At 58.8% G+C, this 25,557-nt stretch overlaps 1 protein-coding gene across 1 annotated transcript in view; it reads left to right on the forward strand.

The window, feature by feature from the left end:
- Nucleotides 1-25,557, forward strand: part of ABLIM2 (actin binding LIM protein family member 2) — a 170,008-nt gene that overhangs the window by 47,401 nt on the left and 97,050 nt on the right. The window contains 4 exon segments of the mRNA XM_086407439.1: nucleotides 2,507-2,650; nucleotides 15,331-15,514; nucleotides 18,170-18,285; nucleotides 25,180-25,306. Coding sequence (XP_086263565.1) covers nucleotides 2,507-2,650; nucleotides 15,331-15,514; nucleotides 18,170-18,285; nucleotides 25,180-25,306 — 571 coding nt within the window.

Below are 25,557 nucleotides of genomic sequence, written 5' to 3' on the forward strand. Positions count from 1 at the left end.
TCCGGGATCAGGAATCGAATCTGTGTCCCCTGCATGGGCAGGTGGATTCTTTACCACTGAGCCATCAGGGAAGGCTGATGGCTTTTGGCCCCAGACAGCTGCTCCCCTGGGGTCTTCAGAGCCTCCTCCTGGAAGGCCTGGTGTCCCTGCATGGCCCGGTCCTCTCCACAGGCGGGACCAGAGGAGGGAGTCCTGCACTGTGGATCTGCGGACCCACAGTGGGAATGGTGGGGAGAGGGGATCTGGAGGCTGTGGGGCAGGCTGGAGGCTGGAGGGGAAACGTCCTCTGTGTGACACCCGCCTCCTCCAGCTTTACAGGAGTGAGGACAGCTTCCGTGCCTAGCACTCCATCAGGGATGGTGCTGAAGCAGTGTCTGTGCACGCATCGTGCATCTGCTTCTGTGTGTGTGTGTGTGTTATACATATGAATACTATATATTTGTGTGTGTATGTGTGTGTCTGTCCTTGGCGTGTGGATGTATACTTGTGTGTGTCTCTGTGTGTCTGTGTGTGAATGTGTACATGTCTGTCTGTCCACGTGCATGAGTGTGTATTTGTGTGTCTCTCTGTGTCTGTATGTGTGTCTATGTCTTGTCTGTCCGTGTGTGTGAGTGTGTGCTTGTGTGTTTGTGTCTCTGTGTGTATGTCTGTCCATGTATGTGTGAATGCATATTAGTGTGTCTGTGTGTGTATGTCTGTCTTTCTGTCTGTGCGTGTGAATGTGTGCTTGTGTGTTTGTGTCTGTGTGTATGTGTTTGTTTATCTGTGTGTGTGAATGTGTATTTGTGTGTCTCTGTGTCTCTGTACGTGTGTGTCTGCCTGTCCATGTGTGTGTTAATGTATACTTGTGTGTCTCTGTGTGTCTGTATGTGTGTGTCTGTCCATGTGCGTGTGAGTGTGTATTTGTGTGTCTCTGTGTGTGTGTCTGTGTGTCTGTGTGTGTGTCTGTGTGTGTCTGTCTGTGTGCGTGTCTGTCTGTCCGTGTGTGTGAGTGTATATTTGTGTGTCTCTGTATGTGTGTGTGTGTCTGTCCGTGTGTGTGTGAATGTGTATGTGTGTGTGTCTGTCCATGTGTGTGTGAGTGTGTGTATGTCTGTATGTGTGTGTTGAGTGCATATTTGTGTGTCTCTGTGTGTGTGTGTGTCTGTCCGTGTGTGTGAGTGTGTATTTGTGTGTCTCTGTGTGTGTCTGTCTGTATGCCTGCAGCTCCCTGGCTCCTGACCTCTGGACCTCTGCTAAAACCTCAGAACTCATTCAGCCCAGAAAAGGGGGCCAAGAGCCCTGCTTTGTGCAGCCCTGACCTGAGGGATGGTGGGGTCGGTGCCCCAGCCCCCTGCCCTCCTCCTAAGGGATGCCCTGGAGGGTCTCCGAGGGGGAGAATAGCTTGACAGCACACTCTCCTTCTTCCCCACTGCTTCCTGCCACCTGGGGTCCCTTGGGTACACTGCCAGGACCCAATCCTTGCCTCAGCCTCGGGTCAGGTGACCCCAGGCTGAGACGGAAGGTGGGACTGGAAGATGTGGGTCCATGCTAGGCTGTGCGCTCGGAGCTGGCTGAGCAGGAGGTCTGCTTCCATCCCTGCGCCTGGCAGAGACCCAGAGGCAGGCAGAGGAGTGGACGAGCTTCCCCGTGGAGGAAAGGGGATCAGCTCCTCTCAGGGAGTCACATGAAGCTCGGGGCGGGGGTGGGGGAGGCAGTGCTGTAGGCTGGTATGGAAGCCCGCCGGGCAGAGAGCACGGCCCACACTGGCCCCAGCAGCCCGGGTCCACCTCCCACTCAGGACCAGCCTGAGAAGGGCGAGCCTGCCCCTAGCCAGGCATGTGGGATCCCCACCCCCATGCTCTTTCAGTAGCCTCCCAGGTCCCCCAGGCCTCCAGCCCCATCAGGCCTAAGAGGAGCTGGTCCCCAGCCCCTGGTCATCCCCTGACCACCTGGCTGTGGCCACTGCTGGGCTGGAGCTCCCCGGGCACGGCCGCTCCGTGGGCCCCAGTGACCTCACACTGGCCCCCGTAGGCGCCTCTGGAGGGTGTGGGTGAGCGGCGGCCCTTCCCGGAACCCCCGGAGCCCCACAGGTGGGCCCTTTGGCCATCCACCCTGACCCATCCCTCTGAGGGTCTCCATGACCACCCTCAGTCGTGGCTGGCTGTAGGGGGGAACAATGATGGTACTCAGGCCACCGGCCCCAGGCCACAGAGTGGATTCGAAGTGAGCTCACAGGAGGATGCAGTCGTTGTATGGCACAGGACCTGGGTTCCCGTCTGCAGAAGGACTCGCGAGCTCAGCAGAGCCAGGGGTGGGGGTGCCTTGCTTCTGAGGCCCCGGAGGGCCAGGGAGGTGGGGGACAGGACCACCGTCAGGGTCTCCCATCTCCTGCCCTCCGCTGGCCCCCCGATGCCCTCTGGGTCATGCTAGGGTTATGCGGGGCCCGTAGAGCTTGAAGAGGTGCCGGTTGCTCACCTGCGCCCGGCGCATCCCGCTTTCTAACACTGCTCCTTTTCCCCTGCAGTGTCGGAGCCGCAGGCTGCTCCCAGCCCCCCGGAGAAGCCGCCCAGCACGGCGATCCTGTGTAACACCTGCGGGAACGTATGCAGGGGTGAAGTGCTGCGGGTGCAGAACAAGTACTTCCATATCCAGTGCTTCATCTGCAAAGGTGAGCATCCCGGCCGTCCCCACCGCGGGGCCGGGCACAGCGCTGCCATGCAGTGAGCCCACGTCCCCAGAAACTCGTTAGATCTGGGCTATTGGAGAAACTGATCCCCAACCTTCCTATACCGACGTGATCTTTTCAGCATGGCCTGCCTGCATGCCTTCTGGGGCTGACAGGAGTTCCTGTCTGAGGGGGCAGTGGGTCAGAGGACGAGCTCTGGTCCTGGGTAGCATCTTCGATGGCTGTAGCCGTGTCAGAGGATTCGGATCCACCGGCCAAAGTGGCCACCTGGGCCCAGAGCCACGCAGTAAGTGGCCATTGCTGGAGGCGTGAGCTCGGCACCTTGGGGTGCACGGGGCCGGAGCTGGACCACGAACCTCAGGCACGCCCCGTCCTCACCGGAGTGGGACTGAGAACGTTACCACTTGCTCCAGGTGAAAATGACTTTTTATCTGGCTATACAAAGTGACATGTATATGCACTAAAGTCAAATAGATAATTTGATATTCAAATATCAGAAAGATAAGAGTAAAATAAATCACATGAAATCCCCCTGTTTGAGGCTTTCTGGAGCATCCTTCCAGCCTGCCCTTCCTCCCTGCACTGAAGTTAGTGCATATTCTGTCGTGCCCAAAGGGATTTCGTGAATTTACATTTAGTTTCCTGAAAACAGGGCTTCCCTGATACCTCAGTTGATAAAGAATCTGCTTGCAATGCAGGAGACACCGGTTTGATGCCTGGGTCGGGAAGATCCGCTGGAGAAGGGATAGGCTTACCCACTCCAGTATTTTTGGGCTTCCCTTCTGGCTCAGCTGGTAAAGAATCTGCCTGCAGTGCGGGATACCTGGGTTCGATTCCTGGGTTGAGAAGATCCCTGGAGAAGGGAACGGCTGCCCACTCCAGCATTCTGGCCTGGAGAATTCCATGAACTGTATAGTCCATGGGGTCACAAAGAGTCAGACACGACTGAGCCACTTTCACTTTCCTGAAAAGAAATGAAAAGTAGCATTTGGGGGAAGGGATGGACAAATCAAACCAATCTGACACAGTGTCCAGACTCAAAGAATTTATACATGCGTGCTGAGCTGCTCGGTCGTGTCCCACTCTTTGCAACCCTATGGACAGTAACCCACCAGGCTCCTATGTCCGTGGGATTCTCCAGGCAAGAATAATGGAGTGGGTTGCCATGGCCTTCTCTAGGGGATCTTCCCAATCCAGGAATCGGACTTCCATCTGTTATGTCTCCTGAACTGGCAGGCGGGCTCTTTATCGCTGCTGCTGCTCAGTCGCTTCAGTCGTGTCCGACTCTGTGCGACCCCATAGTCGGCAGCCCACCAGGCTCCCCTGTCCCTGGGATTCTCCAGGCAAGAACACTGGAGTGGGTTGCCATTTCCTTCTCCAATGCATGAAAGTGAAAAGTGAAAGTGAAGTCGCTCAGTCGTGTCCGACCCTCAGCGACCCCATGGACTGCAGCCTTCCAGGCTCCGCCGTCCATGGGATTTTCCAGGCAGGAGTACTGGAGTGGGTGCCATTGCCTTCTCAGTCTTTATCACTAGCGCCCCCGGGAAGCCCATGTAGTTTTAAAGATTTCTTTTAGTGACCCTGCAACCCCACCTTACCTCTGGGCAGCACGCGGTGTTGTCACAGCCTGCCACCCCGTGGGTTTGAACACCGTCCAGAGATGCAGGGAGCTTCACAGATGGGCCTTGATGGGCCCCAGGCAGTGAGGGCCTGGGCTTCCTGGTCGAGGTAGGGAAGCAAACACGCCACGTGTAAGATGACGGAGCACCGTGGCTTCTATCAGCTCCACGGGGCCCGTTAACTGCCTGAGTCCCTGCAGCCTGTCGTGGTCCCATGAGGTCCCGCTGTGTGCCAGACCTGGCCTTTGAAAGCGCTGAGTAGGAAGGCTTGAGATCTAGCTTGGAGGCTGCGGTCTGGTCTGGTCAGGAGACAACCTACCAGCTCAGTGGGGACAGTTGGCCCTTAGTGGTCGAAGCCGAGGGCTGGGAAGGGCCCCCGGGGGTGCAGCAGGGCCCCCAGGGAGCCCGCTGGTCCTGCGTGGCGCCCGAAGTGGCTCCATCTCCCCTGGCCCTCACCTCTGCTGAGCGCTTCCTGTGAGCCCAGCTCTCTTGTGTGTTTCCTTCTAAAGCCCCCCAGTCTTGGGGGGCGGGGTGGCTGTGGCGTTATCGCCACTGAAAATGAGGATTCAAGGGTGGCTGTGACTCACAGGTGTCCCCTGGGGGAGCCACTGGCATGAGTCGGAATTGGGGGGCCCTTCCCATGAGGCTCAGCTCTGCCCCACCCCAGCATAGAGGGACGGGGTGCGGGCCCCCAGCGGGGTCTGTGTCCCTGTGAAGAGGGGGCAGGAGGCGAGGGCCAGGGGGTCAGGGAGGCCACGGTCATCGGTGAGCCAAGACGGACCCTGTGCTCAGTCCTGCCGCCTCACCCGGCTGCCCCGGAGCTTCAGAATCACGGATCTCCTGGTCCACACCCGTCCTTTCCCAGGAGGGAAAACTGAGGCAATGGGGGGACCCTTCTTGCCCAAGGGGGCAAATCCGGTCAGCTGCTGGAGACCCTAGACCCGAAGATCTTCAAATGAGAGCAGGAGAAAGCCAGGGGAGAGAGGGAGGGGAGGACAGATACGGATGAATGGGAGAGACAGAAGGAGCAGACCTCGCGGGAGCCTCGGAAGGAGAGAAAACCCCAGTGGCCAGCTGTGCTCCCCGCCCCTCACCCCACCCACCCCCTCGGGTCAGTGCCACGGTCCCCAGCGGGCCCCTGCCTCCAGCCCGTCTGCCCGGCAGGGACCAGAGTGGGCTCTCCAGGCAGACAGGCCTCGGCCTCTCCCATCACCTGGGATGAAGGTAGTGCCTTGAGCTTACCTGGCCCAGGTAGCAGGCGCAGTGTCCAAGCCACCTCTGCGTTCAGCTGGTGCACCTGGGAACTGGCTGTGTGTGGAGGAGGTGGACGGGGTGGACGGGGTGGGGTGGGGTGGGGAAGGAAGCGGGGAGGGTGGTTGGAGTATGAGGGTGAGTGGGGGTGGTGACTGGGGGGTGGATTGACAGGCGGGTGGAGAGTGGACATGGGGCAGACAGGAGCCCGGCCGGCTGGCTGGAGCTGCATGGACAGGGTGCCACCCTGCCCCGACGCACACCCTGCGACAGGCCAGGCCTCCTGGCCGGAGTGAGTGTTGGGCCTGGTCCTGCCCCCACCCCTCTGGGCCCAGGCTCCCGCCAGACCTTGTGATGGCACCTGGCTGGACGCCCGGGTGGTGCCTCCCAGGGCTTGTGAACCAGGTGTCTTGGGAGCTCAGATCTCCCTGTCGGGGGTCCGCATGGAGGGGCGGGCCCTGCTGGCCACTCCATCTCCCCAGGGGCACATGGGCACTGCCCTGGCCCTGGATCCTCCATCCTTGTCTCTTGCTAAGACCCCTGAATGAAGGTCTTCCCTCTCAGGTTCCTTGGAGGGGCCTCCTGGACAGGGGGACAAGGGGGGCGAGAAAGGAGGGCAGCAGGGAGAGCCCCCACCCCCTCTAGGAGCCCCCCACCTGTAGCCGCATCAAGTCACAGACTCTGTGGGAGCTCTTGTGTTGACTTCGGTCGTTTGAAAAGAAAACTTGAGGACCGCTGCCCTGCCCTCAGCCGTGACCCTGTGCCCTTCACTCAACCCTAGGCCCACAGGGCTGCGCCTGTGCCTGGGGACCTTTCCCAGGGCGGACGTGACCCGACACTCTGGCCAGGGCCCTGCCCGACCCGTTTCTTCTGGTCATCAGAGCTGCCCAGGTTCAATCTCCTCTGTTCTCCTTCAGAAGCACGTGCTGTGTTCGTGCATAAAGCCAAAGCCATTAGATTGCTCCTTTTTAAAAGCCGATTTGAAAAGACCCAGGGGAAATGCTTGCTGTGTTTAAAAGGATTGTCTGGGGCACTGACCTTAGGAACTGGATAAAAGGCATTAGATGTCCAGCACCCCACCCATCACCTGCTGTGGCCCACGGGGTTTGGTCGGTGGGGGGGCGGGGGGGCTGCCCCTGGTGACCCGCCCCCAGGGTCCTTCTCTGAGCTCCAGCCTCCCGAGTAGACGTGGGGATGGGTCTGACCCGGTCCTCAGCAGCCGGGGTGGGCAGTGCTGGGCCAGCATCTGGGCCTCATCCTTGAGCCCCAGCAGGCACCTGAGGCGGGTTGTCGTGTTAGGGGGGCAGTGGCAGGAGTCTGTCAGCGTGAAGGCCTGGTTCCAAGACCCCCAGGGATCCACCCACCCACAGGTTCATTCTGTGCCAGGAGCCCTGCCAGCCTGCCGACACAGCAGGGCCCCTGCCCTCAGGAGGTGGCCTTGTTGCAGGAAGGCGGACCCCTTCCAGGGCCCGAAACTGGGCTCTTGTCTGACACTCGGAAATGAATTGTCCGAGGAGACATGTGTGCTGACAAAGCAAGAGATTTTATCGTGAAAGGGCACCCGGGTGGAGAGAAGGAGGGGAAGGGAGCCCAGGAGAACCGCTCTGCTGCATGGCTCGCAGTCTCGGGTTTTATGCTGATGGGATTAGTTTCCGGGTGGTCTTTGGCCAATCATTCTAATTCAGGGTCTTTCCTGGTGGCGCACGCGTCGCTCAGCCAAGATGGATGCTAGCGAGAGGGATTCTGGGAAGTGGACGGACGCGCGGTGTCTCCTTTAGACTTTTCCCGAACTCTTCCGGTTGGTGGTGGCTTATCAGTTCCGTATTCCTTACCAGGATCTCCTGTCATAAAACAACTCATGCAAATGGTTACTATGGCGCCTGGCCAGGGTGGGCGGTTTCGATCAGTGTGCCTCCCCCAACAGCGTGTCTGCTTAACCTGCTGAAAAATGACAAGAACAGCTAAGATTTCCTGTGAGTTTTAAAAGAGTTGTGTTTATTCAAGCACGAGGATTGCATCGTCTTCAATTGGTCTTTTATTCACCGCTCATGAAAATGCAGTCTATGAGTCATTGAAGATGCTCTTGGATGAATAAAAGAAGAATAAAAGAAAAAACCCAACTTACAGTGTCTTAAATTACATGGGTATTTATCATCTTAACAGGAAGTCTGGAAGTAGCCTTCTTGCCCCCCAGAGCTTGTTAATGTAACAGCTCAACAAAGTCATCAAAGACTGGGTTCTTTTTCCACTTCTCCACACCAGCTGCCCCACCCCCAGCCTTTTGCATTTCAGCAGTGCCTGTCCTCATGGTCTCAAGATGGTTGCTGTAACTGCAAACATCATATCCTCACAGGTTGACACTCAACCCTGGGGAAGTGGTTGGGCAGGGATGTGGGGCAAAGGGGCCCTCCTCCCGCATGATTGCTCTGTGTGGTTAATCAGGGTAATCTCCCTTTGATGACAAACCTAGACTGTTTATTAAAAAGCAGAGAAATCACTTTGCCAGCAAAGGTCCATATAGTCAAAGTTATGGTTTTTCCAGTAGTCATGTATGGATGTGAGACTTGGACCACAGAGAAGACTGAGGACTGAAGAATTGATACTTTCAAACTGTGGTGCTGGAGAAGACTCTTGAGAGTCCCTTGGACTGCAAGGAGATCCAACCAGTCCATCCTAAAGGAAATCAACCCTGAATATTCATTGGAAGGACTGATGCTGAAGCTGAAGCTCCAATACTTTGGCCACCTGATGCTAAGAGCTGACTCATTGAAAAAGACCCTGACGCTGGGAAAGACTGAAGGCAGGAGAACAGAGGATGAGATGGTTGGGTGGCATCACTGACTCAGTGGACATGAGTTTGAGCAAACTCCAGGAGATGGTGATGGACAGGGAGGCCTGGTGTGCTGCAGTCCATGGGGTTGCAAAGAATCAGACATGACTGAGCGACTGAACAGCAGCGACCCTTTGATCAGGGAGGAGAGCTTTTTCCTGGAGGCCCTCACAGGCTTCCTATATGACTCACCAGCTGGAACTGGGTCACACTCACTCCCACCAGTAAAGAGGAAAGGGAGGGCAGGGACTGACTGACTCCAGCCACGTTCCTCCCTTGGTGGGTGTGTTGCCAGCCCAACTGCAGTAGGGTCTGTTAGCACAGAAGACAGCTGTGTCGAATTCTGACCCGAGATCCCAGCATATTGGGGTCCCGCCACCCAGACACTTGCTTGGTGTGACTTGGTTCACCCAAATATGAAAATCTGTGAAAGGAGTCGTTTTCCAGGCCCTCTCGACGTCGTCAGGCTTGGGCTCTGCTGCCAGTTCTGGGTTCCCATCCCACACCCTGCTCACATGGGTCTCAGACACATTTCTTAGCCTCGGTTTCCATTCAGCATCCCTACTGGGCACCTGCTCTGAGCTGGGCAGCATTCTGGGTGCTTGGGACGCATCCATGAACAAAACAGACATCCTTGTCCTCGTGGAAATCACGTTCCAGGGCCGGGAGACAGAGAAGAAGCACTAGGTAGAGTAAATAAGTAGATTTTTATTATATACTGAAAGGGAAGCGCTAGGGAGGGGAAGACAAGGAGCAAGATGAAGATGGAGTTGGGAGCGTCAGGAAGTCACTCTTTTAAGTTGGATAATCAGGGCAGTCTTCACAGAGGAGGTGACCTTTGCACGATGACTCAAAGGAGGTGAGGGAAGGGTGTCGCAAGCAGAGGGAACAGCCAGGGTAGCGACACTGAAGCACGCAGCTCTGCCTGGCGGTTTCCGGGACACCAGGAGGCTTGCTTGCCCGGAGCAGAGTGAGGAGAAAGTGGGGAGGGCTGGAGGGGTTCTTGTGAGGACCCGGGCCCTGACACCGGAGGAGCAAGAATGCAGGAGGGTCCTGTGTGTCTTAGTGTCGTGGCCTCTGGGTGCCATGCTGATGTGGGGGTCAGGGCAGGGAGGGGAGACGGGCCCGGAGCCCTGGCCCGAGGCCACGGCAGCTTGGACGAGAGTCTGAGGGGGCGTCTGCTTCCAGATTGTCTTAGAACCCAGCCAGCTTCACGGTGTACAATGGGACTGCGGGTGACATGGAAATAGGCCAAAGACCGAGCACACGGCAGGTCCTCGGGGAAAACGAAAGCTGTGACCGTTGTTACAAACACTTGAAACTTGCCCAGGAGGATGAATCTGGTCCTCCGGACCTTCCACGTGTGGCCGAGTCCTGTGCTTTCGGAGCGTCTGTTTCCAGCTGGGGTCATCTGTCGTCCTGCTCACGATGCCTGGGAAGCGCAAGCCCTGACTCCGAAACGCTGAGAAGATGAGAAAGTGAGGCCAGGAAAGCAGCTGCTTTCTGATCCGTGCGGCCCAGGGGCTGAGTGTGCTCATGTTTGCAGAAAGAGTGAAGGAGACAGGGGGAAGGGGTGTGTGTGTGTGTGAGCGTGTGTGTGAGCGTGTGTGTGTGAGTGTGTGTGTGAGTGTATGTGTGAATGCATGTGTGTGTGAGTATGAGTGTGTATGTGTGCGTGTGACTGTGTGTGTGGTGTGTGTGTGTGCATGTGTATGTCAGTGTGGTGTGTGTGAGTGTGGTGTGTGTGTGTGAGTGTGCATGTGTCTGAGTGTGTGTATGAGTGTGGTGTGTGTGTGTGAGTGTGGGGTGTGTGACTGTGTGTGTGAGTGTGAATGTGCGTGTGCATGTGTGAGTGTGCATGTGTGTGTATGAGTGTGTGCGCATGTGTGAGTGTGTGTGTCATGCACCAGCTCTGCCTGTAACTTGGTAACAGCAGGTCGGGTTGTCCACAAGGACACACCCCTCTGGGGATCATGGACGGCCACGCCCAGAGCTGGTCTGGGTGTCAGGGGGTGACAGGGACCAATCGCCTGTGTTCCAGAGCGTTCGTGGGAACCGGAAGCCAGGGGAGAGCGGTGGACAGTCAGGGCAGGAAGGGCTCTCAGCTGACGCGGGCCTGTTGTTTCCAGAGGGAGGGTCTGCGGCAGAGGCTAGGCTGGGGCCTGGGTGGGCGGTGACCCGCTGCCCCCAGCCAGCTCGCTCCAGCTCTGCGGACGCCTGAGTTCTCGGTCCGCCTGGTGCTGTAGCGTCAGCCGCTCTCTCCTCGCCCAGGCGCCAGCACCGGAGCACCCCTCAGCTGGCCACCCCGAGGGACTGCCGTCCGCATCCCAGGCTCTTCCTTTGTGAGTCTTTTCCATCCGAGTCCTCTTGTCTACAGACTTCTGTGTCTCTTTAAGGGACTGCGTGAGCCCTTTCCCCATCATGGGTTTGTCAGCACATTTCAATACCTGCCCAAATCCCTTCAGCTGCCTGGCCCAGCGGTTAAACGGTTGCATGGATTCCAGCCGATGCTGGGCTGATCAGTTTCCTTTGCCTCATCTCAGTGATTTGTTGTGACAACCGTGGGAGATCAGTATGATTAACCCTTTGCTACAGATGAGGACTCTGAGGCTCAGAGAGGTTAAGTAACTTCCCCAGGTCACACAGCAGCGGGAGCGAGGATCCACGCCCAGGCTTCCTGTCTCTAAAGCCCAGAGTTCACTTATCACAGTATCCTGTAGTTACGCTGCAGCTGACACTGTGCGGGTGGAATTCTGTGGATGTTCATAGTCATTTCCTCAAGATAGAGTCCCAGAGACAGACGGCTGGGTTAGTGGGTAGGAGCCGTTCGCACACTCCTTTGAGTCGGTAAAAGAGCCTTTGAGCCAAACAGTATTCCAGAATACGGATTGTCTTCCCACCACGGCCCGCCCCCTCCCGACCATTTCTCAGAAATGACCATGGTTGACCGCCAAAGAGGGGGCCTCTTGGGGTCACCCACAGCTGCTCAGAGCCCTTCGTGACTCTCGGCTACTTGCTTAGGCAGATGGAATGTAAGTACAGCATATTGCCTTGATGAGGACTTCTGGCAGATGACAGAGGATGAGGTGGTTGGATGGCATCACCGACTCGATGGACATGAGTTTGAGCAAGCGCCGGGAGTTGGTGATGGACAGGGAAGCCTGGTGTGCTGCAGTCCATGGGGTCGCAAAGAGTGGGACGTCCCTGAGCGACTGAAATGAATGTATTTGGACTCTCTATTTTTAGCAGGCAGAGGTCTGGCTTTACTGTCTGGCCTTAACCTTAGGCACCTGGGCAGCTACAGTCCACTCCGCAGCAGAGATGACCCGGGAATGTGGGGGGCATCGTGGCACCAGCGGGACCCAGCTCGCAGGGCAGAAAACTGCTTTTATTCCGTCTCCTGGTGCCTCCGTGATGGAGACTCAGGTTTAAAGGGGCACTCGATCCCTCTGCACGTTTTTCTCCTTTGAGGAATAGTCAGTGCCGTCATAGCTTTAAGAAGATTGGAAAATGAGCCAAACCCCAGAGCCAAGGGTGTCCGGGAGCCAGCTGTCCCTCAGGGCTGAGTCGCTGCAGGAGGCGTTTGCAGAGGACAGTAATTCTCCTGCACAGGCCCCGGGGAGCCTGTTCTTCCCTAGTCGGGGTGCAGCTGCTGGGGCTACACCGCGGTGTGAGATTGAACAAAGGGGTCTCGCTCTCGGCTGGGAAGGGGGCAGATCCAGAACCAAGTGCCGGCCTCGGGTCTGCCAGGTGAGTGACGTCAGTCCAAAGAGACGTGGACGGTGTCCCCGCACGACTCGGGGCTCACGTCACGCGAGCTCGTGGGATCCCCTGTGTGCTGCCGTCCGCCCGGATGAGGACATGGGGCCCAGAGAGGCCGGGGACCTGCCTAGGGCCCACAGCATGATGCGTGGGGCGAGCCTGCATCACCCGGGCAGCCCCGGCGTCCCGGCTCTCAGCTGCTCAGCTTTCTGTCCAAAGAGCCAGCTGCTCCTTGGAGACACGGAAGGAAGGATTTCCAAGCCTGCGGGCGGCTGTTAGCACGGAATGGTACGTGCAGCTCTGTGGCCTAGGTGAGGGGGACAGGGGACGATGGGGAGACCCAGGAGAGGCCCACCGCCTTGCCCCATGTGGGGCTGGGGGCTGCGCTAAGTGGGTCCCTCCCTCAGGGCCATTGGAGCCCCCAGGTCGCTGTGGGAGGGTGCACCAAGTGCGCTGACCAGTCCACGTGCTGACCGGACCGAGCAGAACCCGGCCCCGGGGACCCTGAGACCCTCTGGAGATTCCGATTCCCGGAGAGCTCTTCCCGAACCTACCAGCCTGAGGAGCCACCTGTGGTGAGCGGAGGCTGTCTGGTTGCCCTTGCCTCCCGAACCTGCAGGGCGCCATTCAGGGGGCGCCCCGATCAGACACCAGGAGTTCCTCTCCACCGCCACCATAGTGTCATCGAGACCTGCACTGCAGAAGGCTCTCACCCTCTCTGTGTAGGGATGATCTCCATGTAGTAGCGACATGTGTGTTGCGTTCTGGTTTTCTGTGTTGATCTTGGCTGTGCTGGGTCTCCGTTACTGAGCGGCTCCTCCCTAGTTGTGGCGGGCGGGGCTGCTGTCTCGCTGCGGTGTGTGGGCTCCTCATTGCGGTGGGTTTTCTTGCTGTGGAGCACCGGCTTCACGGCATGCAGCCTTCAGTACTTGCAGCCCTTGGGCTCAGTGGCTGTGGCGCATGGGCCCAGTTGCCCGCTGCGCGTGGAGTCCTCCCGGCCCAGGGACGGAACGCGTGCCCCTGCACTGGCAGGTGGATTCTTTACCACCGGACCACCAGGGGAGCCCCGTCGTACGTGTTGCTCTGATAGATTTGTACTAGCAATTTTTACTACTAACTAGCTTTTTACTAGTACTAGTAAATTAGTACTAGTACTACCTTGTACTAGTAGCTGTAATAACAACCCCATCCAGAATAAGCTATTAAATATTTACAACCTTGTGACCATAAGAACCTACATAGCTTATTAAAAAGCAGAGACATAACGTAGCTGACAAAGGTCCGTCTAGTCAAAGCTGTAGTTTTCCCAGTAGTCATGTATGGATGTGAGAGTTGGACCATAAAGAAAGCTGAATGCTAAAGATCTATTGCTTTTGAACTGTGGTGTTGGAGAAGACTCTTGAGAGTCCCTGGGACTGCGAGGAGATCCAACCAGTCCATCCTAAAGGAGATCAGTCCTGAATATTCGTCGGAAGGACTGATGCTGAAGCTTAAGCGCCAATACTTTGGCCACCTGATGCAAAGAACTGACTCACTGGAAAAGACACTGATGCTGGGAAAGATTGAGGGCAGGAGGAGAAGGGGACGACAGAGGATGAGATGGTTGGATGGCATCACTGACCCTATGGACATGAGTTTGAGCAAGCTCTGGGAGTTGGTGATGTATAGGGAAGCCTGGCATGCTGCAGTCCATGGGGTCACAAAGAGTTGGACAGGACTGAGTGACTCAGCTGAACTGACCATAAGAAAAGGCTTCCCAGGTGGCGCTAGTGGTAAAGAACCTGCCTGCCAATGCAGGAGATGCAAAAGATGCTGGCTTGATCCCTGGATCAGGAAGATCCCCTGGAAGAGAGCATGGCAACCCACTTCAGTATTCATGCCTGGAGAATCCTATGGACAGAAAAGCCTGGCAGGCTATAGTCCATGGGATCGCAAAGAGTCAGACAGGACTGAAATGACTTAGCACGCACGCACACAGCATGACCATAAGAAATTTCTGATAAATTGAGTTCCATGTGGACTGTGGGGTTTTTCTTGTGGAACCATTGGCGTTTTCCATCTCAGAAGCGCCTCTCTTGCAGACGGTTCTGTGGGGGAGGGATAGAAATTGGCTTTCCAGGCAGAAGGGGGACGAATGCCTGCTTTTACTGAGAGCCTGGCTCTGGGTTTTTAAACAGAGGTCCATGGTCTTGCTTTGGCATCTCCAATCGACTGAAGTTGCCCATTCTTAGAATTTCCCAGAAATGATATCCTCCGCAATCAGTTAATCTTTAAACGTTTGTTTGTGTATTTGGCTGTTGCAGCGTGGGAACTCTTAGCTGTGGGTGTGGGGTCTAGCGCCCTGGGCAGGGCACAGACCCAGGCCCCTTTCCCTGGGTGTAGTGAGTCTCAGCTGCTGGACCACTAGGGAGGCTCCCTCGGTTGATGTTTTGATGAAAACACTTAAGCATTAATTCGAAGATGGGCTGCAGAGTTTTTCAAGACCCTGGCTTAGGGGCTGCGACGCTTGAAGACCCCAGACAGACCAGATGGCAGGCTGGTCCTCTGCAGGGAGGGGCGTGAAGGCTGCTGCCTCGGGAACCAAGCCTGGCTCCCACGTGCCCTGGGGCCTGTCCTGGGGGAAGGCGCCCCCTCCTCCACTCGGCAAGTCCCCCTCACCCAGTCCTCCCAGGGCAGGAGGTGTGTGTTAGGGTCAGTGCCTGCGTGCCTGGCCTGTCTCCCTCCTGCAGGGGCTCTGGCCTCATCCACACTGGGGGAGACGGGTGTGGGGAGTCAGGAAGCCTCGCTGTGGTCTGGGGGTGATCATTTGTCCTTATGGGATCTTCCCATCCAGAACAGGGCCTAGCACATAGCAGGTGCCCAGGTACTGATCGCCTCCCCCATCTGGTATTTCTGTGCTGGGGACAGCACAGCTGGAGGGGCTGGGGGCTCGTGGGCATCTCCACTTCACCCCTGGGGCTCAAGGAGGCAGGGAGACCCTGGACTGGCCCCCCAGCACGGCCTCCTTCTCTTCCTGGGCCAGTGTCCCTTTCTAGAGGCTTCCACTAGGAGGTCCACTCAGCTCCAGGCTGAGGGGCCCAAGCTGACGTCCCAGGGGTTCAGCGGGCCACCCCGAGTTCCCCCCGAGGCCTGCGTGTGCCCCATCAGGACCCGGGAGCTGGTGGTTGCCTGCTAACTCGGCTCCGCCTGTGTGTCCCCAGAGTGCGGCTGTGACCTGGCCGAGGGCGGCTTCTTCGTGCGGCAGGGCGAGTACATCTGCACGCAGGACTACCAGAGGCTGTACGGGACCCGCTGCTTCAGCTGCGACCGCTTCATCGAGGGCGAGGTGGTGTCGGCTCTGGGCAAGACCTACCACCCCGACTGCTTCGTGTGCGCTGTCTGCCGGTGAGCGGGCAGGCCTCCCTCTTCCTTTCCTCTCTCCTCCCCCTCCTCCCCTCGCTCCCCCTCCTCCCTCCTCCCTCATCCCCCTCCCGCTTCCTTGCCTCCCTCCTCCGTCTTCCTTTCCTCCCCCCTCCCTCCCCCTCCCTTTCTCCCACTGGCTCAGGGCCAAGCGTGGCAGACGGACCCTGACCCTGCACGGAGGCACACCTCTGTCCAGCCCCACGCCCTGCGGCCCCCCGCTCCTTGCCACACAGGACTGAGCCCTCTCCCAGGGACGCAGAGGTGCCGAGGCTGCCAGCCTGTGGCTGCCGATGGCTTCTAGGGCACTCTTCCCTTCCCCCGCCCCAGCCTCCGCGGCCCCCTTGGCCGGGTCCTGTCCCATCTGCCGCCTCACGTTGGTGCCACGATGCCCTCGCTTCAGCCCCTACGAGCCCACCCACTGCCACTCCCCTCTCCTCTGCTGTCCGGGAGCAGCCCACCCGTGGCCCCCGCCCCTGGTCTGTGGGTGCCACAGTCCACCAGGCAGCACAGGCGTCTTCCCAGGCTCCTCCTGTTCCAAACTCTGCCCAGCTTCTGCCCCGCTCGGGCCCAGAATTCGTGTGCCCGGTGTTCCACCAAGGCCTCCGTGCTGGGGTCCCTGCTTCCCCCCTGCCTGTCACTGCTCCACGCCGCCCCCATGGGCTCCACGAGGAAGTGTGAGCCGCCAGCCCGGCTGAGAGGAGCGTCATGGTGTGTTCCAGTCCCTGCGCTCCTTTGCTCACTCGGTCACCTGTGCAGGCGTTTCTCAGCGCCTCCGCGGGGCCAGGCCCCGGGCTGGCACTGGTGACTGGAGCCGCCTTAGCCGGACCCTGCAGGGCACAGCGTCCAGCGACATGGGGCCGCGGCTAGACTGGCCTCCCCCGGGGCCTCTGCCCTCCCTCTCTCCTCATGGGCCCGCTGCCATCCTGGCCCCACAACCCCGCTGGGCACCGTGTCCTGGAGCTGCCCAATGCGAGTGCCCATGGGCAGGGGCTGGATCAGACTCCTCTCTGGTGCCCAGAGCCTGGCACGGAGCAGGTGGGCAGTGAGTCGTCCCTGGAGGCAGACTGAGGGGCTCACCCTCAGCCACAGGGCCGCACCCACTCCCCTCTCTGCCCTGCACCTCTGGGGCTCAGAGAGGAGTCAGCAGGCCGCCCCCTCCCTCCCCCTCCTCTTCTCTCCCCCTCCCTGTGCAGCCCCAGATACATCGCTTTCAGGAGAATGTTCCATTTCTAGAAAACAAAGACTGAAAACCTCCGGGTTTGTTTTCTCTCTGTTCTCTGTCTCACCCCACCCAGCTGCAAGGGGACTTTTTGGAGCGCTGTTCCTGAAGCTGTTTTCTATAGTTACAGCCTCTGCTCCAGACGAAAATGGGAGCTTTGTCAAGGGCGGGGGAAGGTGCTGAGCCGGGAAGCCAGGATGACAAGGGGCATTTCTAACGGAGGGCCACTGTGTGTCATGGCAGCCTGTCTGGGTCGAGTTTCCCCAAGGGTGATCTGCATGTTTGATTTCTCTGTGCGTAGCTTAGAGACGTAATCACCGCGGGTTTGAAGGGTCACCTCTGTGATCCACCCTTTTAAAAATAACAGCTGACAGCTCTGTGGTTCTGGAGTCACCGGGCCTGGAGTTATCCATCCACTATAAACAACTAGAAAACAAACCAAAAACAAAAAAAATAGACAAAACAGTTGTTTTGGGAGATACTGGGGCACAGGCCCAGGACTAACAGAGGAGTCGAATGCCGGGACCCCGGTGACCACCCAGATTCTGCCCACAGGCTGTTTGTTGAGCCAAGGAGGGTATGGCGTCCTCCCTGGGTTAGGAGAGAGCGAGACAAGAGACAGAGCTGCAGCCAGACCAGCGTGGCCGAGGGGAGAGCGCCGTGCAGAACGAGAGTGCGGGAGAATCGTGTAGCGCTGCCTTCGGGTCCTGGACCACAATGAACAAAATCCCAGACTTTAAAATAAAGACAGAAACCCAACGTGCGGTTTTGCACGCTCCTAGCGGCCGAGCTTTCTGCAGGACCCAGGCAGGAAGGCACACCACACAGAGCTGGCCCCAGACAGGCCTAGGTTTGACTCTGGCTCTGAAAGGCAGCAGCTGTGTGTCCTTGGGAGAGTTAACCGCCTTCTCTGAACTTCAGTTTTCTCACGGATAGAGGAAAATGGAGACCCACGTGGACAAGCTCGTTAAACAGCTGTTAGAGGAGGCGGGAACTAAGAGTCTGTCATGGAGCCTGGCTGGCAGCAGTAGTTCAGTACATGGCATTGTTGCCTTGAGTGCTGAAGTGAGCAGCGTCCCGGGTGGTCAGAGGAGGCGGGGTTGGATGCGGGAGGCCCACAGCCTAGACTGCCCAGTGGATCGGTGGCTGGCCACCGTGCGTAAGCGCCAGCCGGCCCCTGCCTGCCCTCCCCACGGCCCTGTGGTTCCGCCTGCTGGTGTGATGAGGAGACTGCAGCCAGGCCGTCCAGTGACCAGTCTGAAGTCGCCTGGAGGGGCCGCGGCGGCGCCTGCATGGGGAGGCCCTGCGTCCCGGGCCTGGTCTCCGGGGGAGGCGGCGCGTGGTGTCCAAGGCTGGTGCTCCCCCAGGAGAAGAGCTGGGTAGGGGGTCCTGGCTGGTAACGCGCTGTTTTATTTCAGGTCACCCTTCCCGCCGGGGGACCGAGTGACCTTCAACGGCAAGGAATGCATGTGCCAGAAGTGCTCCCTGCCCAAGTCAGCGGGCAGCAGCGTGCCCCTGTGCCAGGGCCTCTGGAGTAAGTGGGCGAGGCGGGGCTGGGGGGGCGGTCTCTGCGGTGCCGGGAGGGGGCTGACGGCACTGGGACCCAAAGTGGAAGCAGTGGGAACGGATAACTGCCGTTAAATGTGCCGCAGGGAGCCGGGGCCAGGGGTCTCTGGGGCGCTCCCGCCTCCGAGCCTTGGCTCAGCCTGTGACGCCCCCACCGCTGGCCCCCGCGTGCCCTTCCGCTTTCAGCCTGGCTCTACGCCCCCTCTTCCAGGAAGCCTTCCGGCCTCCTCTGGTCCTCTTCCTCTAGCACCCACACTCATTCACAGCTCCCACCGTTCATTCCACAGCACCCAGAAGCCGTAGGGAGGGCCATGAGGGGAGCGGTGCCCTCTGGGCTCCTGTGGTCTGTGGCTCTCTGATAACTGCTCCATCCCCTGGGAGCTGAGCCAAGGCATGTATGCAGTGGGTGCTCAATACATGCTTAATGGAGAAAGGGGTTGTCAGGAGCCTGTGGGCATGGGACAGAGTGAGAGCAGGGCGGGGGCACAGAGGTGCTGGCCTCACGGCCTGGGTGGCTGTTCTGGGACCAAAGATGGGACAGAGGGGTGGGGAGGGAGCCCAGCGCTCCGGGACGGCTCCCACAAGCTCCCACTGCAGAAACGGGGTGTTCAGAGCCCACACTGCATTCAGGGTCCCTGCAGTGTCCCCAGGGCCAGGGCCATATGTCCTGAGACAGAGGAGGGGTTTGTACTGACCCCCAGAGCCAGCCCCTTGCTCACAGTCCCCTCCCCACCAGCCCACCGTGTCCCTGACACTGAAATCTGCACAGAGAAGGCCGCATACCCTTCTGGGAGCCAAATGTTGGCTTCAGGGGCTGGTAAGAATTTTATCTGATAAGTGAGGTGAAGCCTTCATCCTCGGGGAGGCAAGCTCACAGCAGGCCCCACTGGTGAGGCTGTGGCTTTGGGGTCTGCTGGGAGAGGTCTCCAGTCACAGCTTTCTCTGCGGCTGAGGTCTGGATTGATTAAAGAATTTGAGGATGTGCTCCAACAAACAATCCTATTATCATTTAATCTGAAGTAGCAAAACAAAAACAAAAACAAAAAAAACTACAGCAGAATTCAAAAGGCAGGGATTAGTTTGAACAGTTTGTCCAGAGCATCCTGGCAGCTAGAGTGAAAAGGGAAGCCTGTCCAACCACAAACTCATTGTCTGAGACTTCTTTTTGAGATTTTTAAAAAAATGCCATGGGCAGAAAGGCTGCCCTGTCCAAATGGAAATTTATTTTAAAATATCAAATTTGTGTTTTCAAAAACAAATGCTTGCTTGACCCCTGGCTGGTCTAATAATATAAGCTGCCCCTGCTCCCAGCCCACAGTGATAATCTGCAGCTTAGAACCATTTCTGTGCCTTGTTGTTCAGTCGCTCAGTCATGTCCGACTCTCTGAGACCCCACGGACCACAGCACGCCAGGCTCCCCTGTCCTTCACTGTCTCCCAGAGTTCACTCAAACTCATGTCCATTGAGTCGGTGATGCCATCCAACCATCTCATCCTCTGTCGTCCCCTTCTCCTCCTGCCTTCAGTCTTTCCCAGCATCAGGGTATTTTCCAGTGAGTCGGCTCTTTGCATCAGGTGGCCAAAGTATTGGAGCTTCAGCTGCATTTTTGTTCCTGGAAAGCACTGAATGTCCATCACCAGCTCGTGGCTTCTGTGTGGACGTCTACACATCCCAGCTCCTGCCTCCTTTTGTCCCCAGAGCAGCCTAAGGGCAGGGGTTCCTCCCTCCTTCTCCAGGAGCATACGTTCCCTGAGCCTGGCGGGGAGGGCCAGATGTGCTGGGTGCCCAGTGTCCAGCGAGGGACAGGTGGGGCTGAGGTTTGAGCCAAGCCCGTTAAACTCCAAAGAGGGGAGCCTGCCCTGCTATGAACAGAGGCTTTTTCTGAGATACTGTTTGATCTGAAACTTGAAGCACAGGCTTCAGGAAGTAGGCATTGAGGTGAGGGTACTGCATAAGCTGGGGGCAGCCGCCACCCCCATGTGAGTGGACAAGGGGGCTTCTGTGTGGGGGCAGGGGGTGGAAGTGACTCCAAAGAGACCAAAATCAGGTGGCAAAGCCATACCAGAGGGCTCCAACTGCATCCTGGAGGCAGTAGGGAGCCAAAGATGGCTACTGAGGGAGAGTGTGCCCACGTGGGTTGGGAGCACTGGGAGTGTGAGCCTGAGGAGCGGTCTGCCCTGCAGGGGGTGGCGGGGGGGCACCCTAGGGGAGGGGCCCAGTCCCTTCCTGCCCCCTCGGCCCCTTCCTGCATCCCCCGTCCTTCCTGCCCCCTGGTCTTTCCTGCCCTCCTGTCCTTCCTGCCTTCCTGGCCTCTTCCTGCCCCCGCCAGCCCCGTCCTTCTTGCCCCATGGTCTTTCCTGCCCTCCCGTCCTTCCTGCCCCCTGGTCCTTCCTGCCCCCTGGTCCTTCCTGGCTCCTGTCCTTCCTGCCCCCGTCCTTCCTGCCCCCTGGTCCTTCCTGCCCCCCATCCTTCCTGGCTCCTGTCCTTCCTGCCCCCTGGTCCTTCCTGCCCCCCCGTCCTTCCTGCCCCCCGTCCTTCCTGCCCCCTGGTCCTTCCTGCCCCCCGTCCTTCCTGCCCCCCACCGTCCTTCCTGCCCCCCCCTCCATCCTTCCTGCCCCCCATCCTTCCTGCCCCCTGGTCCTTCCTGCCCCCAGTCCTTCCTGCCCCCCACCGTCCTTCCTGCCCCCCCTCCATCCTTCCTGCCCCCCATCCTTCCTGCCCCCTGGTCCTTCCTGCCCCCAGTCCTTCCTGCCCCCCACCGTCCTTCCTGCCCCCCCCTCCATCCTTCCTGCCCCCCATCCTTCCTGCCCCCTGGTCCTTCCTGCTGCCAGTCCCTTCCTGCCCCCTGGTCCTTCCTGCCTAGGGTGGACAGCTGCAGGTGGCCACCTTTGGGTGCTGCCTTCCCCAGGGGAAGTAAGAGTGACTGGCTCCTCCCGTGGGAGTCTCGCTCAGTCCCAGGGCCCTGCACCTCCCTCCCCCGCTCTCTGAGTCTGTTGCTTAGTAACAGGATCCATGCTTCTGGCTGGGCGCCAAGGCTTCCCTGGGCAGGGATGCGCCCCTCCCCCTGGGTGTCCACCACCTCCCTTCTTGCCTGAGCCTCCACGATGCTGCACCCTGGGCTGCCTGTCCCAGTGCCTAGGAGAGGGTGTCCTCCCAGAGGGCCCCCTTTTCTCCCAGCCAGGTGCCCCTTTTACAGGCTGCCCTCTGAGTCTCCAGCTCTGAACTGGTGGCTGGTTGGAGCTGGTCACAGCCTCCTGGGATGGTCCAGGAGGCTCCTTTGCTTTGCCCATGTACGGAGACCGGAACCAAGGCTCTGAGCAGGCTTTCTTGACTTGGGCATTGTTGACTTTTGTGGCCTGATTCTTCTAAGCTGTGGGGGTGACCTGTGTTCTGGAAGGGTGTGTGGACCACCCCTGGCTTGGCTCACAGAGGCCCAGCGCCACGCCAGTTGAGGGGCAGCTCTGAGGCCAGGCTGCATGGAATGGACCCCGCCTCTCACCACCTGTGTGCCCTGGGTGAGCGGTATCCCCGCTCTGGGCCTTGAGGATAGATGTGGGGTTAGTAGTGGGTATGGGTGGTGGCCTGGAGGGGCAGTCTGGCGGGGGGGAGCCAGGAGGTGGGAACCTGGGGCCTTGGATGGGGCAGCTCTGTCTGAGGTGAGGAGCCCCCGTGGTTCCAGCCAGGATGGGGTCACACCCTGAACCTGGGGTCGCCCTCGGATCGAGGACCTGGAGGCCACGAGAGGCAGGGGGTGGGGAGAGGGGCAGGAGCGGGTGGGGCCCTGGCACCGGGGCCTCTGCTGGGTGTGTGCTGGTGAGGAGCTACAGGCGGGCTGGGTCTTCACTACCCGGGCAGAGGCCCTAGGCTCCTCCGTGTCTTCTGCCTGCGTGACTTTGCTCTGTTCACGTGCTCAGGGGTGGGTGATGGGGCCAGAGCCTCAGTTCCCCTTTCTGGAAATGGGGTGAACCTCTCCCGTGGTGCGGCTGTGAGGTTCGATAAGGGGGTAACATGGAAAGATGAGGCGGGGACCAGGCCCCAGGGGAGGAGCAGGCCCGCCAGCTGCCTTATGGGGTGCAGCGGCTGCCTTGTGGGATGCATCTGCCTTGTAGGGTGCCCGGAACCAACATCCCTCCTGCCCCACCCCCACCGCATTGCAGTCATGGCCTGGGGGAGGGTGGGATGCACTTCAGTTCAGTTCAGTCCAGTTGCTCAGTCGTGTCTGACTCTTTGCGCCCCATGGACTACAGCACTCTAGGCCTCCCTGTCCATCACAAACTCTCGGAGTTTACTCAAGCTCATGTCCATTTAGTTGGTGATGCCATCGAACCATTTCATCCTCTGTCGTCCCCTTCTCCTCCCGGCTTCAATCTTTCCTAGCATCAGGGTCTTTTCCAATCAGTCAGGTCTTTGCATCAGGTGGCCAAAGTGTTGGATTTCAGCTTCAGCATCAGTCCTTCCAATGAATATTCAGGACTGATCTCCTTTAGGATGGACTGGTTGGATCTCCTTGCAGTCCAAGGGACTCTCAAGAGTCTTCTCCAACACCACAGTTCAAAAGCATCGATTCTTCGGCCCTCAGCACTTTTTATAGTCCAACTCTCACATCCATACATGACTGCCGGAAAAGCCATAGCCTTGACTAGACAGATGCACTTGAACATGTTTTATCTTTCCCAGTGGCTGCTCACAGCTCCTCCCACTCAGTCCAGTTCCTTGGAGAAATCCCAGGTCGAGCCCATAATTTCTCAGGCACTTTTAAGAATTAGAACCCAGTGGGTTCCTTATCAAAGGTCACTCTCTGATTTGACCCAGAGCTCCCTGACCCAGTTAGATCTGAGGGGACAGTGGGCTTCACCCCACTCCCGCCCCAAGACCCTAGCTGGGGCTCAGAGGCCCCCGGCCCGTCCTGGGTCTCATGCACCCTGTTAGTGACAGGGCCGGGCCTTGAACCCATGATCAGGCCTGGCAGAGGAGGGGGCACTTGAAGGGAAACGAGGAAACTGTCTGGAAGATTCTAGAAGGTCATGCTGGGGAAGGGACCCAGGCCCATCCTGCTGCTGTGATGGCCGAGCCAGGCCCAGGTTGCAAGAGCGAGACCTTCGAGGTGACCTCTGCCCCACCTCTGCCCTGGGCTGTGGGGCGCACTCCCTCAAGGACATCCCGGCATTGACAGCAGTTGTCGACTGGCTTCCTCACACAAGGTTCCACCATTACTGGCAAAGCAGTGCGAACCCATGCTGAGCTCCAGATGTTTTCAGAAAAGGATGATTGCGTCTCCATGACAACGGGCCTTGCAGCTTGCTCTGCCCTCCGTGTTCACAGCTCACTGTTAATGAGGCTGCACCCCGAATTCAGGGGGGATGAGTGAGGAGGCTGGGGTTAGGGGGACGTTCCCCGGCAGCTGCAGGTGGCATGTTGGGCTGAGCCTCAGACCCTGCCCTGGGGGAGGGCGCGCTGCTGATGCGGCCAGAGGCAGAGAGGAGACGTGGGCTTCCTCTCAGCAGTAGCAGGGGTAACTCCAGTGTTCACATGCGCTTATTCGTCTATCAAGCGCATCTTCCAGCCCACAGGCCTCCGTTAATCTTCTTCACCCCCTGACAGCCATGTGAGGCCGGTTCCTTTACCGTCCCCATGAAGTGCATCCCTGTTTTAGCGGGCACAGAGAGGTGAAGCAACTTGGTCACTGTCACACAGCTTGGCCGGCAGCCTGGTTCCAAGGTCCGTGTTTCCAGCCACTGCCAGTGGTCTGCCTCTTCCCAGGTCTGCCTGGCACAGTCCAGGAGGCTCTTTTGTGTTGCCCACTTGGGGAGACCCGAACGGAGGCTCCAAGCAGGCTTTCTTGACTTGGGCACTGTTGACATTTGGGGCCTGATGATTCGTTGCTGCGGGGGTGACCTGTGTGCTGGAGGGTGTGCAGAGCATCCCTGGCCTCCAGGCTCCAGGAGCACCCCTCCCCACCCAGCTGGGATGGTCAGAATTGTCTCCAGATGTTGCCCAAAGCCCGGGGAAGCAAAATGGCCTTGGTTGAGACTGGCAGAGAGTGTGCGTGTACCCGGGGTCACCTGCTAGGTGAGGGCCCAGGGTGGCTTGATCAGGGATGGGCATGGCTGGAGTGCAGAGCGGAGGGCCGGCCAGGAGCCCAAAGCAGGCTGGGGGCCGTGGGTGGGAAAGCACCAGTCACCTGGGGACCAAGGCACTGCCAGGGGCCTGGTTCCAACCTGGGCTGGGACCCAGACCCGGAGTGCAGGAGGAGGTCAGAGTGTCCGGCATCCGAGATGTGGCACAGAAGAAGCTCAGAGGCCAGGCTGGAGGGCTTCCTGGAAGGGGCGTTACGGCAGGCGAGCACTTGGAGGTCAGGCATGGGGGCCTCTGACCTCTCTATCTCTGCACCTTTCCTAAGGGGGCACGGTTAGGGTTAGAGTTCACCCGCCCACAGAGGAGGGCAGAGGGGCCACCAGAGCTCCTGCCATCACGGCACCCTGCGGCCCAGGGACCCTCCCTCTCAGGACAGCCCCCAGTGCGAGGGGCCTCTGTCCGAGTCCACATCTGCTTGCCGAGGCCTGGAAGCCCATCTCTGGGAGGCAGGGCCTCCATCGGTTCATCCAGGTATCCCTGGCTCACGGCCCGGACTGCATGCAGTCAGCGCTCAATGCATGCAGGAATGAGCTTCAGGGTTTGTTTTCCACATGGTCACATCGGCTGTTGTGTAATAGCGTCCTCCTTCAATGCTGGACGCTCCCCTCTGTCCTGCCCGCTGTCCCTGCCCTCGTGGCGTGGGCCTCACGTCCCAGTGCTGCGGGCACCCGCAGCCCCGCGCCCCTCGCCCGGGAGGATGACGTCTGTGCTACGTTCTTTCTTCCAGGTTGTGGGGGCTGCGGAGCCGAGATCAAGAATGGCCAGTCCTTGGTGGCCTTGGACAAACACTGGCACCTGGGCTGTTTCAAGTGCAAGACCTGCGGCAAACAGCTGAACGCGGAGTACATCAGCAAGTGAGTAGGCGGGGCAGGCCCACCTGCGGTGTAGAAGGGGCGGGGCTCCTCCTGTGTCCAACCGGCGCTCTTGGCCTCAGCCTCCACCCCAAGTCTGCAAGGCGAGCCCCGCCAGGACGCCAGGACTTGGCCTGTCTGTCCCAAAACCCTTGTCCTGCCCCCCCACCAGCCTGGCTTCCCTGACACAGAGACGCTCATTTCTGTTCAATGAGCCGTGGCGTTAGGGCTCCCGCCCTTGACCTAGGGGCAAG

Source organism: Bos grunniens, chromosome 6 (assembly GCF_055505025.1).
Source record: "Bos grunniens cultivar Pamir isolate PY7600 chromosome 6, Bosgru_T2T1.0, whole genome shotgun sequence".
NCBI lineage: Eukaryota > Metazoa > Chordata > Mammalia > Artiodactyla > Bovidae > Bos > Bos grunniens.